This window comes from Perca fluviatilis, chromosome 24, assembly GCF_010015445.1.
Source record: "Perca fluviatilis chromosome 24, GENO_Pfluv_1.0, whole genome shotgun sequence".
NCBI lineage: Eukaryota > Metazoa > Chordata > Actinopteri > Perciformes > Percidae > Perca > Perca fluviatilis.
The window spans coordinates 21,538,963-21,560,273 of record NC_053135.1 but is presented as its reverse complement, the minus strand read 5'-3'; the positions used below and the strand labels follow the sequence as shown (position 1 = coordinate 21,560,273).

Sequence of the window (21,311 nt, the reverse complement as noted above, 5' to 3'; positions counted from 1 at the left end):
CTTTACTGTAATCAGATCAGAATATATTTCTGTTTAACATGGTATTTCATTTGATCAATGGGAACCATCCATGTGTACAAGGCTAGCAGCAGCAGAAGCAGCAGCAGTAACAGTAGCAGTAACAGTAGCAGTAACAGCAGCAGTAACAGTAGCAGTAACAGCAGCAGTAACAGTAGCAGTAACAGTAGCAGTAACAGTAGCAGTAACAGCAGCAGTAACAGTAGCAGTAGCAGCAGCAGCAGCAATAACAGTAGCAGCAGCAGTAACAGCAGCAGTAACAGCAGTAACAGCAGCAGCAGTAACAGCAGCAGTAACAGCAGCAGCAGCAGCAGTAACAGCAGCAGCAGCAGTAACAGCAGCAGCAGCAGCAGCAGTAACAGCAGCAGCAGCGTAACAGCAGCAGCAGTAACAGCAGCAACAGTAACAGCAGCAGCAGCAACAGCAGCAGCAGCAACAGCAGCAGCAGTAACAGCAGCAGCAGCAGCAGCAACAGCAGCAACAGCAGCAGCAGTAACAGCAGCAGCAGTAACAGCAGCAGCAGCAACAGCAGCAGCAGCAACAGCAGCAGCAGCAGCAGTAACAGCAGCAGCAGTAACAGCAGCAGCAGCAACAACGCAACAGCAGCAGTAACAGCAGCAGCAGTAACAGCAGCAGCAGCAACAGCAGCAGCAGCAACAGCAGCAGCAGCAGCAGTAACAGCAGCAGCAGTAACAGCAGCAGTAACAGCAGCAGTAACAGTAACAACAGCAGCAGTAACAGCAGCAGTAACAGCAGCAGCAGCAGTAACAGTAGCAGCAGCAGCAGCAGCAGTAACAGCAGCAGTAACAGCAGCAGCAGCAGCAGCAGCAGAAGCAGCAGCAGCAGCAGTAATAGCAGCAGTAACAGTAACAACAGCAGCAGTAACAGCAGCAGTAACAGCAGCAGCAGCAGTAACAGCACAGCAGTAACAGCAGCAGTAACAACAGCAGTAACTGTATGTATGTGTCTGTGTGTGTGTGTGTGTCTGTGTGTCTCTGTGTGTGTGTCTCTGTGTGTGTGTGTGTGTCTGTGTGTGTGTGTGTGTGTGTCTCTGTGTGTGTGTGTAACTATCATTTCATCTCCTTTCACTTCTTCCTCTTCACTTCACTGCAGCTACTGCTTTACTCTCTTGTCCACAAACTCACTTTGGTCCACAACTTTGTTTTTAAGCAATGCAGCGATCACATTTCTAGTTTTTATGACTTGTTACTACGACAACAGCTGGATGGATTTAGTGTGTTTGTGTTTACTGGGCAGATTAAATCTGTGGCTCTGACTTCTTTTAGAGTCTGGGTGAGTTTCTGCCAGACAGTTTTTAGTTTGAGGTTAGGACAGGTGATCAGTCAGCTGAAGAATCAGAGATGTGTCTGCTGGACGCTCAGATAGATGGCAGCTTGGGACCGAGCAGAAAGGAAGACTGAAAGGTGAAGAAAACTGGACGTACCAGATGAAGAACAACACAAAGTCTGCACGCTTTATCTCAACACATGATTGGACCCACAGAGGGAGAGCTGCTTTGTGATTGGCCCTTCTGTGTCCCCACAGGTTCAGGTGTCCTGGTCCAGGTGTGTTCCAGTGTGCTTTGACTGGACTGGTGTTTGTTAGGACTCAGGAGGCGGAGCTGCTGTACAACACTGTCCAATGGGACGAGAGAGAGCCTCCTCCAATCAGCTGTCAGGATGGCTGCAGGGCCGCTGTAGGACATCAAGTGTTCAGAGGAGGCTGCTGTCTGTCAGCTCCACCTTCCACACTGTGACATCAGAGATGGTAAGAGATGAGTTTAATAGAGCTGCTAGTTAGTAGTAGTCAGACTAGTAACACTGCTGCACTACAATCATTCTCCATCAGACCAGAGTGGACCAGCTGTGTGTCTCCAAATGTTCTGATGTGTCTTTAGGTGAGTGCCCAATATCACCAATCTAGGAACATCCAGGTTCCTTCCACATGTAGACTTCATCAGAGATCAGAGTTACACTGTCCACTGTCCTCAGGCCGTTAAAATACAGCCAAAGGTGTGGATTTCAAAATAAAAGTCTTTGTTAGTGCTGTAACATGCTGACACCTTTTCATCCTTTAGTTCACTTTAGATTCTCTGCAGATGCTGACTCTTTGGTTTCTCAGAAAGCAGATTTTGAGCTGGAGTTTGGACCAAACTACCAGCCAACGTTTGAGATCCTCCTGCCTATAAACACACCAGAAGTGACTCTAAGAGTCCAAGACGAAGGACAGAGCGTCTGGGAGCATGACGTGGACATGATTGGTAAAGTTTTGATCCACCTGATACAACAGAAGACAATAGAGTTATGGAGTTATGAAGACAATCGGTATCAGGGCGGCTAAAAGTGTGATTGGGGCATCTCTAGTTAAGATCAGACGTGACTTCACTTCCTGAAGGTTACCACACGATGCAGAACGTGACGTAGCTCCGTTTGTTCCCTAAAGTTAAAAAACTGAAACCTAAATATAGGTCCCAATGCTGCTGGAACAAACCAACTTGTGGGGCAGTTTTTAGGGGAGGAAAGTCTTGTTTCATGTGCTGCAGCTAATCCTCTATCTAGCCTCCAAACTGATGTTAGCGGTGCTGAATGTTTGTCTGGGGGCTCGTTCAACAAGCTAAGGTTCAGGACTGTTAATGTTTGGAAGTTAGATCATAAGGAGACTTTAGCGTGAAGCTACTGTTGTTGATCAGAGTCTGGAGCTGCTCTTCCTGGGAGACAACGCTGACCTCACTGCTTCTGTGTGTGTGTGTGTGTGTGTGTGTGTCTCTGTGTGTGTGTGTGTGTGTGTGTGTGTCTCTGTGTGTGTGTGTGTGTGTGTGTGTGTGTGTGTGTGTGTGTGTGTGTGTGTGTGTGTGTGGACATTTGACTTGAAGTTCCTCTAACTAAGATGTTCTTTGTTCTAAAATGTTCCAACTTTTCATTCACTAAATATTATGACTTTTTTCTCAAAAAATTGATTATTGATTGTTTATAATATATAAATAAATAAAAATAGTTTCTGAAACATTCATTCATTGAGTATTTTAAAGTAATTCATTAAAATAATATAATTGCATACAATGTAAATGATTAGAATAAAGGAATATAGTATTACAAACTACAAACATTCAATTTTGGTGTTTGGTGGAGCTCTGCTTGTAGTTCCTGCTGATGTCCACCAGAGGGAGATATGTAACCACTGAACCACATTTATTATTTTCTAGATGTGGTAATGCTCCGCCTCTCTGGGCGTCTCCTCTTGTTTCCTGTTTAAAGTTTACTTTCACTTTCCAGAGTCTGTGACACAGTTTTTTCTCTCCGTGTGGAGCTCCAGCTGAAGGTAATTTAACTCGTCTGTAACGTTTATATAATGTCTGTAATGTTTGACTGGTGAACTCCAGCTGTGGTTAGTTTAGTTTAAGAGCAGAAAGCTGCAGAGAAACCAACACAGCTGGACTTATGATTAATTAAATCGGGCGTCTTCACAAAGATCCTCAGGGAGGGAAATACTTTCTTCAGTCGAGGCCTTTCCCCACCACAAGGTCCAGCAGACAATAGACACAGCTTGGCTCATTTTGGGCATGTTTACTTTGCTTTACTAATAAAGGTCATGTAACATTCCCAAACTACATGCAGCTAATAAGAACTTAAATACACAGTTTAGCCACTGTATGAACATTGTCTTTAAGATCTGTGTTCCTTGTTGTCCTGAACTGTGGCCTTCTTAGAGGCCTTGATTAGTTATCCTGGATGAATTTAGACAAAAGCAGAGGCACCTAAGTTACCATGGAGATTTATTCTGAGCTACCCTGCTACTGACCAGGCTAACAGCTAGCCTGCTCCTGACCAGGCTAGCAGCTAGGCTAAGAGCTAGCCTGGGGCCTGTTTCACAAAACCAAGATAAGGGATTAAGCCGGGATTTCCCAGTTATCCTGGATGAATTAAGCCTTGATTCGGTTTCACGAAAGCGGAGGCACATAAATCACCATGGAGATTTATTCTGTACAGCTAGCCTGCTCCTGACCAGGCTAACAGTCAGGATTTATTTAATCCTGGAGCCTTTTCTGATCACCCAGCACTGGTTTTACCCTATTGTTATTATCAGCCTGGATTAAAATACAACAGGTGCATTTTGCTGTTTATTTAAGTACTTTAGTTATTATTTAAAGTTGTGACCATTCTTTTTTTATTTATAATTATTCATGTGACAGTCATTGTTACTGTTATATTGCTGTATGAAGAGTGCTGTTCATATTGTTGTTAGAAGTTTGATGAATATATTATGGCAGTTGTTGAGATAATTCGAAAAGGCTGATAACATTTCAAATGTGTTTTAAATGAAGTCTGTTACTAAGGGCAATACATACAATGCTGTACATTTCTATAGTTGACCAATGCACCTTGAATCATTTTAGTTGATTCATTTTTTTTAAATTCTTTAACAATAAGGATCATGTTTGTTCCACTTTCATGTGAATTGTATTTGGCATTCTTAGCACACAATTTATGTTGTCCAGTAAACTGGGAATATAATTTGGGAGGATTGTACAATTTAAGAACATATCCTAATTGTACAATCCTCCTAAATGATAGTCTTAGTTCACTGGACCAGTACCTATCTGGTGATGTAGGCTACTGTACATTGATGTAATAACAGGGAGAGGACACCTCAATGGTTTTTGACCTTATATTTGGGGGGAAATAACTGATGAATATCACTCTGTTCCATTCATGTTTACAGTGTGCATGGAATTTATCACTTAATTATCTTCATAGCTTCTAGAGTCCAATTTCTTCAGTCTCTTTATTTTCTATGTCCATATATACAGGGAGCAAGGCATATAATATGTAGAGAAGGAAACTCGGAAACTATAAAAAATAAAAAAATGAAACGCGAGAAAAAGCGTGGCAGATAATAGCGGACCGACTGAATGATAGCCTAAAAATATACATTTATGAAATACTGCTCTTAACTGAAACCATTCAATGAGTCACTGTCATTTGCAAAAACGAACAGTTGTACACTTTGCATTAAAAGCGAGCAGTGGAAGTTAATGACTTAGGAAACTTATATTTTAGCCCATGAGAGAGAGAGGGAGGAACAGAGTGATATTTACGCATCATATTCTGGCGTTGAAGAAAATTGATCTTCATGGTAAATTTCCTGAGTAACATTATCTTCTGCTTACTTTTAAGGCAAAGAGTACAACTGTTAATGTGTGCAAATGATTAGTAGCCTAATCCTTGAATGGAATGATTATGACGGTTTCAGTTCAGAGCCGTGGTCAGTTAATGTATATTTAGGCTACAATTAAGCATTCAGTCGGTCCGTGATCGTCTGCCTCGCTTTCTCTCGCTGTTTCATTACAGCGGCTGTGTTTCTTTTCTTTTTATACAAATAATGTGTTTCACGTCATCATACTTCCACAAGAAGCTGCTGCTCACTCTGTATAACGTATGTACAACGCGTATTCTCCATTTTGGTATCAGTAAATCTGTGATCGACCTCGCGGTCTTTTGAGGAAAGCCGTGGACGCGCATCTATCTGAATTACTTCAGCCTGGCTCAACCTAGTCGCTCCTCCTCAGCCTGGCTTGGCCTTCGTGAAACGCACCAAGCCAGGATGCACAGATTAGACTAGGTCAAGCCTCGCTTTATCAGTTATCCTGGATTTATATATTCTGCTTTTGTGAAACAGGCCCCTGCTCCTGACCAGGCTAACAACCAGGATTTATTAATTCTGGAGCCTTTTCTGTCACTCAGCAGTGGATTCACCTTGTTATCAGCTTGCATTAAAATATAACAGGTGCATATTGCTGTTCAGTTATTAGTTATTCTCGAAAGTTGTGACCATTATTTTTATAATTATTCATGTGACATTGACTACATTTACAAGTTGTCAATTTTCGGGTTATGGTCGGGTTAAGGTCACTATTCGGGTTTCTGAAACATTCGGAATAACCCGTTTACATGCGTCAGCAGAGAGAGTTACTCCTACATGGAATTTGTAATCAAATGGCAATATCCCGACTTAACGGCGACGCACGGTTAGCGTCTGGACGTAGCCTACGGACAACCTTAAGACGCAATAACTTTTCGGTCACCTTCTTATAAATCTCACTATCTCGGTACTTTCTGCCGTCAACAAAAGACATTATATTCATGGTTTTCACCTTTTGATGGGGATATGCCGATACGTGTTTACATGACCAAACTTTCGGGTTAGAAAAGGGGTAACCCAGGTAGCATATTCGGGTTTTTAAAAACCCGAATATGAGCATATTCGGGTTTTTGCCGGTGTTTACATGGCCGTGCGCGACCGGGTTATTGCTAATATTCCGGTTTTGAACGGGTTATTGGCTGCATGTAAACTTAGTCTGTGTTCCTGTTTATTGTTGTATGAAAACTGTGTTCATATTGTCATGGCACTTGTTGAACTGGGGTCCGTTCCAGGAAGGAGGTTTAACAAACTCTGAGTCTAACCCTGATGTCTGAGTTGATTTACCCTGAGATGGAAACTCTGAGTTTTCGGTTCCAGAACAGCTGATATGAGTTGGTTCATTCAACTCGGAGTATGTTCACTCAGGGTTACGCGCGTGCACATCAGGCAGTATGAATGGAGCCATGATTCTACGATTCACCATGGTAACAACCACAAACAAACGGGTCGGCGGAAATACTCATGCGCACAAACAGCGAGTTTGAACCTCCTGTCTGTGGTTTGAACATGTATTTCGTTAAAAGAGCAAGACAGCGGCTGCTGCTGCAAAAGAGAGAGAATTGGTGTGGGAGAAAATTGCTGCTCGAGTCAATGCGTAGGCATTAACAGTGTATTAATTTCATATTTAATCACAGTTAACTTATAATATTAGGCTACTGGTGAAAACTGGAATTGTAGGCTACACCTATAATTTTATTCAGGTGCAATCCTGCGGGCGAAAAAGTAAACTATACTATTCCCATTCTGAGGCTGCAGCACCATGATCATTTATAGAACTATAATGTATAATCATGTATTTCTTTTTAATGGCTCTCACTGGTTTGTGTCCAGGGAACACGTTTAAAAACGTTTTAGAGCGATCACACTTTTCTGACGGCTCTGCATACAGTAGCTTTACTATTACAGTATGATCCATATATACACCAGTACACACAGATACACATACAGTGGCTTTACTATTACAGTATGATCCATATACACACCAATACATACAGATACACATACAGTGGCTTTACTATTACAGTATGATCCGCTGCTGTTATAAAGAAAACGTAATGCGACACAAAGAATGTGCTGGGATGTTAAAGCCTGTCCACGATGTTGAACTAGTGGAAGGATAAGGTAGGCCTATCTACATATCTAATAGACTGTGATAAAAAATAGGCTACCTCTCAAATCGGTTATGTGGAAATGAAAAAACATCTATAGTCGGGACTCAATATCATCTCCCGACGTAAACTCTCTGTGAATTAATACGGCTTTTTCATCAACGGAATCGTCGACAAAAGGACATGACATGTTTTAGAAAAAAAACATTTTAGTCTGCCTAACATAAACCAATACGTTTTTTTTTATTCATGCAGATAAAACTGCATTAAAATGCGCCTGATACAGACTGAATGAATGAATGAGGAAATGAGTTTCCCCTCTCTCTGAGAGGGAGGAGAATGAGAGAAACTCGAGGTTTCTTGAAGAAAACCTGCTCCCGACCAGGTTAGGTTCACAGACTCGGTTACCATAGTAACTGACTCAGAGGTTAAGTTACCATAGTAACTGACTCCGAGGTTAAGTTACCATAGTAACTGACTGAGGTTAAGTTACCTCTCTTTCTGGAACGGAAAACCCAGAGTTTCCCTCATCTCCGGGTTAACAAACTCAGAGTTATCACTAAACCTGCTTTCTGGAACGGGCCTCTGATCTCCATTCAGAAACAGCATCTCTGAGATGGTGAGTAATGTCATGGCGCCCTCTGGTGACATCATCAGGAACTAGAAGCAGAGCTCCACCAAACATATTCACACATTAAAACATGTTTACAGATTTTATTGAGTCTGTCTTTGGTCTCTTCAGGGTTAGTTTCTGGCTCTGTAATGTTAAATATAATGTTTCTACTTCACTTCTTATTTCCTGAGAAAGTGTGGAGGACTCTTGTGTTGAAGATAAATCTCCGTGTTGTAACATGAACTACTACAGAGGAGGTTTTAAATACTTTGCCAGGTGTTTATACATCTGTCTGTCCCAACCGTGAGGCTGCAGTCAGAAACCTTTACAGCTGTGTAGTTGAGATCTAACTGAAGACTGAGGTCTAAGGCTGGTTACACACTGGATGCTCGCGTGAGTGTGTCAGCTGCGTGGCGTGTCGGTTTATATTTCGGCTCCCAGGGTAACGCGTGCATGCTAGAAATAGAACCGACGCCTATTTTTCACACGTTTCCAGGCAAAATAGAACAGGAAAAGATGTTTATGTCATTTTGACACAAATACATATTAATACATTACATGTTGATGTTTGAAAGTCTCGAGGTTTAGATATAAATGTTATAAAAAAAATGTTCTAATATGTCACCTGTCAATACAGAAGGAAATATTCTGGAGTCTATTTTGCCGTCAGTACTGCTGACATTGTCTTTGCTGTAATCAGATCAGAATATATTTATGTTTAACATGGTATTTCATTTTATCAATGGGAAGCATCCATGTGTCCAGACAAGGCTAGCAGCAGCAGTAACAGCAGTAACAGCAGCAGTAACAGCAGCAGTAACAGCGTAACAGCAGCAGTAACAGCAGCAGTAACAGCAGCAGTAACAGCAGTAACAGCAGCAGTAACAGCAGTAACAGCAGCAGTAACAACAGCAGTAACAGCAGCAGCAACAGCAGCAGTAACAGCAGCAGCAACAGCAGCAGTAACAGCAGCAGCAGTAACAGCAGCAGTAGCAGCAGTAACAGCAGCAGCAGTAACAGCAACAACAGTAACAGCAGTAACAGCAGCAGTAATCAGCAGTAATAACAGCAGCAGTAACAGCAACGTACGCAGTAACAGTAACAGCAGCAGTAGTAACAGCAGCAGTAACAGCAGCAGTAACAGCAGTAGTAACAGTAACAGCAGTAGTAACAGTAACAGCAGCAGTAACAGCAGCAGCAGTAACAGCAGCAGCAGTAACAGCAGCAGTAACAGCAGCAGCAGCAGTAGCAGCAGCAGTAGTAACAGCAGCAGTAACAGCAGCAGTAACAGTAGTAGCAGTAGTAACAGTAACAGCAGCAGTAACAGTAACAGCAGTAACAGCAGCAGCAGTAACAACAGCAGTAACAGCAGTAGCAAACAGCAGCAGCAGTAACAGCAGCAGCAGTAACAGCAGCAGTAACAGCAGCAGCAGCAGTAGCAGTAACAGCAGCAGCAACAGCAGCAGCAACAGCAGCAGTAACAGCAGCAGTAACAGCAACAGCAACAATGCAGCAGCAGTAACAGCAGCAGTAACAGCAGCAGTAGTAACAGCAGCAGTAACAGCAGCAACAGCAGGCGCTAGTCAGTAACAGCAGTAGTAACAGTAACAGCGAACAGTAACAGCAGCAACGTAACAGCAGCAGCAGTAACAGCAGCAATAACAGCAGCAGCAACAGTAACAGCAGCAGTAACAGCAGCAGTAACAGCAGTAGTAACAGTAACAGCAGTAGTAACAGTAACAGCAGTAGTAACAGTAACAGCAGCAGTAACAGCAGCAGCAGTAACAGCAGCAACAGTAACAGCAGCAGTAACAGCAGCAGTAACAACAGCAGCAGCAGCAGTAGCAGTAACAGCAGCAGCAGAAACAGCAGCAGAAACAGCAGCAGCAGTAACAGCAGCAGCAGTAACAGCAGCAGTAACAGCAGCAGCAGCAGTAGCAGTAACAGCAGCAGCAGAAACAGCAGCAGAAACAGCAGCAGCAGTAACAGCAGCAGTAACAGCAGCAGCGCTGCGTCAGACACCTTTCTGGTGTGTAAATACATCAAAAAAATCCACGGAACAGAAATGCCACGCTCACGCCATGCAGGCAGTGTGTAACCAGCCTAAGATGGGTGGGATCAGAGCAAGAGGGGAGGATGTAGGAGGGTAAGAAGTAAGGAAAGGCCAAGTTTAAGCCCCTGGCTTGATTTGGCCGGTGTGATCCATCATAAGATGGCCTCTAGTTATTTCCTTTCTCCTGCTGTCAGAAGACAAACGGTTGTCTCCACCAGAGTAAAGTCAGACACAACAGGACTCTACTGTTTCCTCTGGAACCTTTCAGAATAAAATGCAGTGACCTAAATGCCTCTGTTACTGTTGTAGTGATGAGTGGAGGAGGATGCACAGGACAGAAAGGTGAGATTGATTGTCATAATGGAGTCTTGTCTTCATTAGAAGACAGAAAGATGACATTAGTCCTGGAGTCTTGTCTCCATTAGAGGACAGAAAGATGACATTAGTCCTGGAGTCTTGTCTCTATTAGAGGACAGAAAGATGACATTAGTCCTGGAGTCTTGTCTCCATTAGAGGACAGAAAGATGACATTAGTCCTGGAGTCTTTCCAATGTTCCTGTTCTCCCAGAAAGAGAATGAATGACAGAGCAGGATGAGCAGAGAGCAGAAATCATTCAGTGAAGAGCTTCAGACTTTATTTTCTGCCTGATAGCTTCTAGTTTCTCCAGCAGCTTCTGGTTCTGGAGATTAAAAAGTGGTCTTCCTCTCTTTCTAACAGGACCCATCAGAGACCAGACCCTGCTGAACCTGAAAACAGCTGTATGTCTATGAAGAGTGTCCGGTCCATGGAGACACCACTACTTTAAAAAAGGAGGTGACCTGTAAGGGACAGGCCAATTAAAATGGTGGAGAGGAGAAGGAAGAGGCCAAGACAGAAGGAAAGGGAGGAACATATTGAAATAAAGAGCCGAAGACAGAGGTGAGTTGTTCTGAAACCTCCCTAACCCTCCTAACCCTAACCCTGAAACCTCCCACAAACTAGAAGTAGTGTTGTCTCATTGGGTGTGTGGTTTTCTTGTAGAGGGTCTCTGTGTTTCCAGCCCACTGTAGCCTGTCGTCCAGGTGCACTCTGGGATATCTATGGACCTGTTTTCACCTAGTATTAAAATCTGATCTGAGTGACCAGATCACAAGTGGACAACTTTATGTAGAGGTGTGACCATAGACTTAATATTAATGGACAAAGCATCTGGGTCAGTGAATTACTGCAAATGCGGAAGTGCCTTAAACCTGCATTCTATCTGAGTTCCAGCAGGGGGCGACACATGCCGTTGCAAAAGGAGGTCGGTTTCTGTAGAAGTCAATGAGAAAGTGATCCACTTCTCACTTGATTTATTACCTCAGTAAACATTTTCATAATGAGTTTATGGTCTCAATCTCTAGTTTTAAGTCTTCGGCAACACAGAACATTTTTTAAATTATGGTCTCGTTGATTTTAAAATCGGCAAAATAACGGGGTGTTTTAGGGGATGGCTATGATGTGATTGACAGTCCGTGGCCTGTCTTATATGTAATATAACTATGGGACAAAGATATATTTAAAACCTAGCGAAGCTAAATCTTACCTTGAATTATTTAGGCTAGCTCTCAGCAGCAGTTGCATCCAGATTGCCGGGGAAAGTGTGTAACGTAACGTAGAGTGTAAGCAGCGTTTCCAACTCTCAGCTAACGTCACAGTCAGATGGCGCCCAACAGTGTATGTTGTCTCCCTCTCTCCTCCCTCTCGTCTAAAATCCTCACATCCCCAACCAGGATGGTTGCACCCGTAACGGCAAACTCGACGACTCATAGCAGATCTCCACAAACCAATGGGTGACGTCATACATGCTCTGGCCATTAATATTAACAGACTATGGCTGTAAATCATTGAGATCTGATCACTAAGAGCACATTCTGAGGTGGTCTGACCCTTCTCTTCTATCCCCGTCTGTGTACTGCTCTGTGCCCTGCTGTTACCTGGGAAAGGCAGCCACCAATATACAATATCCTTTATTATTAGATTCATAAAAATGTCCCCAAATTCACCAGAATGTGTTACTATGGACCTTCCTGCTTTTGGTATTTGGTAGTCTGTCATTGCCAGATCACCACAGCTCTGAGTAAGCAGACAAACTGAGGTGGTATAAATGGTTTCATTATTTTTGTAACATCAGTAACAAAACATTTGGTCTATATCCACAACTTCCACTTCCGTGATTGCTCCGTTGCTGCCGGGTGTCCCTCATCTTTGGCAGGATGTTGGTCCTCTTCCTCTTCCTTTGTGTTGGCGTTCTAAACTCTGGATTTATGAGGACTATGGTTAACTATAGTTAAAGTAAATCATTTTGGGCATTTAATTGTTAATAATTAGGCCTACAGACATATTCATATTAATATTATATTTTATGCAGGAAGACTTTATCTGAACATGTGACCCTAAATAAATGTGTTTTTCTATCAGGATCCATCAAAGACCAGACTCTGCTGGACCTGAACCCAGCTGTGTGTCCTTTAAGATTGACCAGTCACATCAAGGCCTCATTGACTTTAAAGGAGAGCAACCCTCTGCTGAAAAGAGGTAAACTGTTAATATTATAATATTCCTGATTCATGTTTTAATTTTATCTATCCAGAGAAGTTTTTGGAGTTTATTTTCAGCATCTTTCTTCTTCACATATATTCATATTCTGACATCTGAAAGTTGTCCAGTTAAACCTGTCTTCAACTCTTAACTGTAGGTAAATATTGGATCTGGTTTGGTTCAATATATTCTCTGGTGTTTTAGCTTTTTAACCCAGTTTTCTTTTTAGTTTATTGAACTTATTTGTGTTAATCCTGTTTTAGTTGCTGTTTGTATCTCCAGCAGTTTTTGTGTCTGAATACTAAAAAGTGAATTTCCATCCGTGTTGGTCTTACTCTCTGCATAACAGGATCCATCAGAGACCAGAATCTGCTGAACCCTGAACCCAAGCTATGTGTCCTTCAAGAGTGATCAGTCACATCAAGGCCTCATTGACTTTAAAGGAGCGCAACCCTCTGCTGAAAAGCGGTAAGCTGTTAATAATATTATATTGCTGATTCATGTTTTAACTTTTATGTATCCAGAGAAGTTTTGAAATTTATTTTCAGCATCTTTCTTCTTCACATATATTCATATTCTGACATCTGAAAGTTGTCCAGTTAAACCTGTCTTCAACTCTTAACTGTAGGTAAATATTGGATCTGGTTTGGTTCAATATATTCTCTGGTGTTTTAGCTTTTTAACCCAGTTTTCTTTTTAGTTTATTGAACTTATTTGTGTTAATCCTGTTTTAGTTGCTGTTTGTATCTCCAGCAGTTTTTGTGTCTGAATACTAAAAAGTGAATTTCCATCCGTGTTGGTCTTACTCTCTGCATAACAGGATCCATCAGAGACCAGACTCTGCTGAACCTGAACCCAGCTATGTGTCCTTCAAGAGTGATCAGTCACATCAAGGCCTCATTGACTTTAAAGGAGCGCAACCCTCTGCTGAAAAGCGGTAAGCTGTTAATAATATTATATTGCTGATTCATGTTTTAACTTTTATGTATCCAGAGAAGTTTTGAAATTTATTTTCAGCATCTTTCTTCTTCACATATATTTATATTCTCACATCTGAAAGTTGTCCAGTAAGACCAGTCTTCAACTGTAGATCTCAATTTAATAATGGACCTGGTTTGGGCCAATATTATTTGGTGTTTTAGCTGCATTAAAAAGCATTTTAAATCTCTCACAGCCATAGGGTAGGCTAAAAATCATGAATGGCAAAATCCTTCCCAAATGTCCTTCTCCAACTGGGAATACCAGGGGGATGGTTGGGACCTTGCTCGTCACTTCAGCTTTCAGGATGGACAGTCCGTTGAGGTGGACGTGGACACATTAATGTTAACGCTGCAGTGTTTACCATTGCACATTAGCATAGCAGCTAGTGGAGCTTCCTTCTGCTTATAGCTTAATCTTGACAAAACCGCACAGTTGAGTTTCAGCCTGCATGCACGTTTTGTAGCCTAAACAGAGCAGCTTATATTGGTTATATTAGAGAGAACAACAAGTCAGCAGACTGCCGAGTTGTCATCTCTGCTCTCTGTCTGATCAGCTGCTAAGACCGCTGTGCTGCGAAGCGTCTGCCCTCGGCATTGTCGGCAAACCTTTTTTTTTCTATTTTACTTTGACTATAGAGCTTTCTGAACTGGCTGTGGAATAGATCACCTGAGAGGAGAGAAAGCAGAGTGGCCGTAAATGACAGCAAACACAGTAAAGACTCTCACATTGAGCTGAAATGGAAACACTGTTTTAAGGTTTAAGCCAATTTTTTTCGGGGGTAACTCCATTGACTTTACCGGCGGTATTGACAACAGATAAAGGAACTGTATCTTGAGAAGCTCAAGCTTGTTGTTTTATTGTTCACTTTTAACTCACTTTAACCCCCCCCCCCAAGTCTCCTGACCCAAATCAGTCAAAATGCAAAATTCTTCCCAAATGTTGGATGTGGGTTTACCAGTTGGATGTCAGATCAGAAGTTAATAAGGGGAAGCAACAAAAAGGTAACCACCATCTAGCTTCAGGAGTCCTGTGTTTACTTCTTAGTTTTTTCTGTTGAATCACAGTGGGCTCAGCAGTACTGTCAGCAGAAAACGTATCATGCACACTCCTTCAAATAGTGTTTTTTTGTGGAAAGGAATTATTGTAGTTGATGACTAAAATGAGAATATTTTTGCAAAATGATTTCCTCTCACACTCAAAATATCTTTCTGTTTAGACAACATTTTTAAATATTATGTTTAGATTTTTTTTTAATTCTGATTTGAAAAGATATTTTTATTGAGTTTTGGACAAGAATTTAGGCCTACAGGCATATTCATTTTAATATTATATTTTATGCAGGGAGACTTTTCCTGAACATGTGACCCTCAATAAATGTGTTTTTCTATCAGGATCCATGAAAGACCAGACTCTGCTGGACCTGAACCCAGCTGTGTGTCCTTTAAGAGTGACCAGTCACATCAAGGCCTCATTGACTTTAAAGGAGAGCAACCCTCTGCTGAAAAGAGGTAAACTGTTAATATTATAATATTCCTGATTCATGTTTTAAATTGTATCTATTCAGAGAAGTTTTTGGAGTTTATTTTCAGCATCTTTCTTCTTCACATATATTCATATTCTCACATATGAAAGTTGTCCAGTTAAACCAGTCTTCAGCTCTTGACTTTACAGTGGGGCTCGAAAGTTTGGGCACCCCAGCTAAAAATTTGTATTAATGTGCATAAAGAAGCCAAGAAAAGATGGAAAAATCTCCAAAAGGCATCAAATGACTGATTAGACATTCTTATAATATGTCAAAAAAAGTTAGATTTTATTTCCATCATTTACACTGACAAAATAACATTTGCAAAAGTTTGGGCACCCTGCAGAGTTTATAGCATGCACCGCCCCCTTTGGAAAGCTGAGTCCTGACAGTGTAATGGATTGTTCTCAATCATCGTCTGGAATGACCAGGTGATGTCAATCTCAAAGGTTTTAAATGCCCAGACTCATCTGACCTTGCCCCAACAATCAGCACCATGGGTTCTTCTAAGCAGTTGTCTAGAAAACTGAAACTGAAAATAGTTGACGCTCACAAAGCAGGAGAAGGCTATAAGAAGATAGCAAAGCGTTTTCAGATGCCATTATCCTCTGTTCGGAATGTAATTAAGAAATGGCAGTCATCAGGAACAGTGGAAGTTAAAGCAAGATCTGGAAGACCAAGAAAAATATCAGACAGAACAGCTCGCAGGATTGTGAGAAAAGCAAGTCAAAACCCACGTTTGACTGCACGATCCATCCAGAAAGATCTGGCAGACACTGGAGTTGTGGTACACCATTCCACTATAAAGAGATACTTGTACAAATATGGTCTTCATGGAAGAGTCATCAGAAGAAAACCTCTTCTACGTCCTGTAGGAAAAAATGCGACCGATTGCTCTGGCTTGAAAGGCCAGAGTCTTTTTGACTCCACCGGTCACTTCTCAAAGTTTCCCCTTTAATTATTGTGTTCGTTGAAAGGCAGACCAGGAAATGAATACTCAGGATTCGTTTAGTTAAACTATAACGATCTTTGGTAAAATGATATTGCAAACAGATATTTCATACGCATATGGATCAGCCGCTCCTTCAAGACTTTCTCTCCCTAGCCACCAACAAAGTCTCACAGGGTCTGACACCGGACCTTCCTTTTCCCTATTCTTTTATTCATCTTCAAGTTCCTCCTCCCGCCATTGCGTCTGGGCCGCCAATTGGTTGGATATCACTCAGACTTTCTGTCTCCGAGAAGATGGAGAAGTTGCGGGCTAGCCTTGTGATCGCTCTCGTTCTCTTCTTCTCTCATGGCCTACAGATTGTTTGTTCCTTTAAGATATTTCATTAGGTGCATTCTGTTCCAATTGTTTATTAAACAAATCAGGAGCACTTTTGCTCCACTAAATTTGAACCCGTCTTATCTTACACATGCCAGACAGGAGGAGACAGCGAGGCCATCCCAGGCTACAGGACATTCTTATTCTAAACCCAATATATTTCTACACCCTCTTTTTCCACAGCAACACGCTGTGGAACATAATCCTAATATTGGTAAAACAAATTAAAAGTTAAATGTGATGGTAGAGGGGACACGGTGGTGCGGTGGTTAGCACTGTCGCCTCACAGCAAGAAGGTTGTGGGTTCGTACCCCGGTTGGCCCGGCCTTTCTGTGTGGAGTTTGCATGTTCTCCCCGTGTCTGTGTGGGTTCTCTCCGGGTACTCCGGCTTCCTCCCGCCGACCAAAGACATGCGGGCTAGGTTTATTGGTGTCCCTAAATTGTCCGTAGGTGTGCATGTGTGAGTGAGTGGTTGTTCGTCTATGTGTGGCCCTGCGATGGACTGGCGACCTGTCCAGGGTGTACCCCGCCTTTCGCCCGACGTATGCTGGGATTGGCTCCAGCCCCCCCACGACCCTGTGCGCGGGATAAGTGGTTGACGATGGATGGATGGATGGATGTGATGGTAGATATCATGACAGTGCGGTGTGGTGCGTGGATCTTATATGTAGATTTTAGCCCCTAATGTAAGCTGCATAATCCATTGCTCTTTCTATGACTATACCAATGGTTACAATTATTTTTGTGGAAATCCCTAAACATCATGTATCATGTAAACTTCAAAACAAACATCTTTTGTAATTATTGCAATTAATTAAAAATTGTAAAATCATACTTCAAACCTATGTCTTGCTTAAGGCTATATTGACTATGTGCTGATTTTCAGCCCTACGCAATATCTGTGAAACAAAGAAGGAAGTCTCTGACAGCAGATAAGAGGATAGAAAAAAAGTTGGAGATAGGAAACGGGGGCTCAGGGAGAGGGGGCACTGGGTGATGAACGGGAGTAATTTAGACCCAGCGTGACTATACTAAGTGTCAGCCTTGTCAAAATAGCCCCCATAGTTGGCAGGGTGAATAGATTCAGTCATGACTAACATCTAATAAGCCGGGGGAGCACCCTCTTTTGATAAAGCCATTACTCTCAGTCTATTGATTTAGAAAACAAATTATATTAAAAATATATTTAGTCTTTGTCAGCTTTTAAAAAAAAAAAAAAATTCTAATCAACTGTATTTTTGATTGATTTTTAGCACTTTACTTTTGTATTTTCACAATTTTCATCAGCTTTTGGCATTTGAAAAAAAAACACCTTAATTAATAGGAAAACTATCGTTTAAATATCACTCAGATAAAAGCAAGCAGTAGGTCAAATATAATTGACTTCTGATTGAAAGTAACTGTTAAATTTAACACCTATACAGTCCATCAATAGGAAACCCATTATCCCAATTCCAAAGTACATTTAGTGTATTCATTATTATCTTTTACTGTTTATAAGATTTATCTTTAACTTATATTACATCTTACTTTTCGTGTAAACATATAAATATGAGAGTATTAAATTAATAGGTGTATACCATTGTATCAGTACATTACTCATAATGTACTTCATTAAGCATTCACATCAACAGTAAACATTTTCATTTAGAGGTTAGTTTTAATCATAATCTCCGTGTTAAAGTTGTTGTTAACTGGTTTTAATCATCATGGTTTCAAACCTTCTCAGCACTAAAACTCACACAACTTCAACAGGTCTCAGGAAAGATGCAGCAACTGCAAAAAACTAGAAAAATACAATTTAAGGTTTTTAGGAAGTCTTTGAATGGATCATTTTTATCAACTTTTCATCAATCCAATTCAAATGTGAACAGTGAAATGTACTTTAAACATTTACTGACACACCAACTGAATACTTATCTTAAAAGTAAAAATAAGTACTTCTAATTATCTTCTCCTAATAGTGTGTGTATTTTGAGAATGTGAGTCTGTGTGCTACTTAACTTCACAATGCGTCAGATGTGTCAGAGCAGAACGGTCTCTCGCTCCCCCCCTCCTTCTCTCAGTCCGTCTCCTGGTCCGTACCTCCAGATAGGATTGAGTGTCTTTTCCTGTGGTCAAGCAGGCCAGGTCATATGATTGACCCCTCCGAAGCCTTCTTATTTCAGCATCATCAGTTCATCACACAATGCTCATCAAGGCTTTTGGTAGGGCCTGTGGTTTGCTGCTGGCTCTTTGGTTTGACATAGTGCATCTCCAGATGTTGAAGTCACAACCAGACGCCTAGCACTGGTCCCCCATCCCTTTCCCTCTGGGGCCAAGAACTGTAGCCGGACCACGAACCTTTATCGTGTCTAGCTGTGCTGTGGTCTGAGGTGCTGTGATGGTCAATCTTCTGGTACAGTTTTTTTCACCGGTCCTGCAGCTGGAGGGGGAGTGAGATGGACCCGACTGACACACATGAGGCGCTGTGTGGCACAAAACAGAACTCCAAAAAGGCATTATTTGTTCTTTTATCAATATTATCACTTGAAAAAACCTACTTATTTTAGTGAATATCAAATAGCATATCAAAGCATTTCTTTCCCTTATGCTGGTTTAACTCTATAAAATCCATACAAATTGTGCTAAAAAGGAAACATTGGTTTTGTAACTGTTCTCTTTTAGATTACTTTTAAGGTTATGTTTCTGCAAATAGTGAAAGTCAATCAAAACAAAACTAAATTGTCTTAATTAGTTTTTTTAAATAAAAAAAATTATGTGAACACCTTATTTCTTTATTAATTAAATTATTAATGCATTGTGGAAGCAAGTTCTGTGGACCGATGAGGTTAAATAGAACTTTTTGGCCGGAATGAGCAAAGGTACGTTTGGAGAAGAAAGGGCACATAATTTAATGAAAAGAACCTCTGTCCAACTGTTAAGCATGGGGGTGGATCAATCATGCTTTGGGGTTGTATTGCAGCCAGTGGCACGAGTAGAAGGAAAAATGGATTCAATCAAATTTCAGCAAATTTTGGACGCTAACTTGATGCCATCTGTGAAAAAGCTGAAGTTAAAGAGAGGATGGCTTCTGCAAATGGATAATGATCCTAAACACACCTCAAAATCCACGGTGGATTTGATCAAGAGGCGTAAACTGAAGGTTTTGCCATGGCCTTCACAATCTCCTGACCTCAACATAATTGAAAATCTGTGGATAGACCTTAAAAGAGCAGTGTGTGACAGACAGCCCAGAAATCTCAAAGAACTGGAAGACTTTTGTAAGGAAGAATGGGCGAAGTTACCTCAAACAAGAATTGAAAGACTCTTGGCTGGCTACAACAAGCGTTGACAAGCTGTGATACTTGCCAAAGGGGGCAGTACAAGGTATTAACTCTGCAGGGTGCCCAAACGTTTGCAGATGTCATTTTTTTGTTTTCTGTTATTTTGAAAGTGTAAATGATGGAAATAAAATCTAACTTTTTTTGACATATTATAAGAATGTCTAATCTGTCATTTGATGCCGTTTGGAGATTTTTTCCATCTTTTCTTGGCTTCTTTATGCACATTAATAAAAATTTTTACCTGGGGGGCCCAAACTTTCGAGCCCCACTGTAGGTAAATATTGGATCTGGTTTGGTCCAATATATTCTCTGGTGTTTTAGCTTTTTAACACAGTTTTTTGTATAGTTGATTGAACTTCTTTGTGTTAATCTTGTTTTAGTTTCTGCTTGTATCTCCAGCAGTTTTTGTGTATGAATACTAAAAAGTGAATTTCCATCCCTGTTGGTCTTACTCTCTGCATAACAGGATCCATCAGAGACCAGCCTCTACTGAACCTGAACCCAGCTGTGTGTCCTTCAAGAGTGACCGGTCACATCAAGGCCTCATTGACTTTAAAGGAGCGCAACCCTCTGCTGAAAAGAGGTAAGCTGTTAATAATATTATAATATTACTGATTATTGTTTAAACTTTTATGTATCCAGAGAAGTTTTGAAATTCATTCTCAGCATCTTTCTTCACATATATTTATATTCTCACATCTGAAAGCTGTCCAGTAAGACCAGTCTTCAACTGTAGATCTCAATTTAATATTGCGCCTGGTTTGGTCCATTACTATCTGGTGTTTTTAGCCCTATTAAAAAGCATTTAAAATTTCCCATAGTCATAGAGTAGGCTAAAAATCATGAATGGCAAAATTCTTCCCAAATGTTCTTCTCCAACTGGGAATACCAGGGGGATGGTTGGGATGTGTGCCCCTCAGAGTGCCCCTTCCAGGGTAACTTCACTTGCACATCCCCCCTGGAGAACCAGCAACCCTTGGTAAGTGTTTGTGTCATCTGGGTCAGGACACTATTTACCATGAGAAGACTTCTGCCATTTGAGACTGTACACTTAAGGCCAAGTTCCTGACCCAAATTGGTCCAAATGCAAAATTCTTCCCAAACGTTGGATGTGGGTTTGCCAGTTGGATGTCAGATCATAAGTCAATAAGGGGAAGCAAAAGAAAGGGAACCACCATCCAACAGTATCCTCAGTCCAGGTCAGCATTTCTCCCCGACTACAAACAGGCCATCTTAGCTCTGCTTCCCCCTCCTGAGTCGGCTGATGGTTTGCCAAAATCTTTTTCAAGCCAAGCAAAGGTTTTTCGCCGTTGCCTCCCCAAACTCCTTCTACCTACAAATGTTTACTTCCATGACCACTGAAGCTGCAGAGCTCCTGGCCTCATGATACCAGTCTGCTGCTTCAGGAGTCCTTCAGGCCAACCATGTAGCCCTTGTTTACTTCTTAGTTCTCACTGTTGATTCACAGTTGGTTCAGCAGTACCACCAACATGTTAATGTCAGGGGAAACCATCTGATTCAACGTTGTAATCAACACTTTAACTCGCAGGACATTTACCTTGGGTTGGCCTCTGTGTGGACAGACATGATGTGAGCTAATTCTT

At 41.4% G+C, this 21,311-nt stretch overlaps 1 protein-coding gene and 1 long non-coding RNA gene across 2 annotated transcripts in view; both read left to right on the top strand.

Moving 5' to 3' along the window:
- The first annotated feature begins 1,233 nt into the window (after positions 1-1,233).
- LOC120554670 lies at positions 1,234-2,642 on the top strand. The gene is made up of 3 exons (XR_005638549.1): positions 1,234-1,442; positions 1,564-2,030; positions 2,140-2,642. It is a non-coding gene; the product is annotated as an uncharacterized LOC120554670 (long non-coding RNA).
- A 610-nt stretch (positions 2,643-3,252) lies between these two features.
- Positions 3,253-21,311, top strand: part of LOC120554014 — a 256,741-nt gene continuing 238,682 nt past the window's right edge. Inside the window, exons 1-5 of the mRNA XM_039792562.1 lie at positions 3,253-3,336; positions 10,710-10,910; positions 12,432-12,548; positions 13,372-13,488; positions 14,924-15,040. Coding sequence (XP_039648496.1) covers positions 10,834-10,910; positions 12,432-12,548; positions 13,372-13,488; positions 14,924-15,040 — 428 coding nt within the window. The 5' untranslated portion in view covers positions 3,253-3,336; positions 10,710-10,833. The remainder of the gene's footprint in view (positions 3,337-10,709; positions 10,911-12,431; positions 12,549-13,371; positions 13,489-14,923; positions 15,041-21,311) is intronic.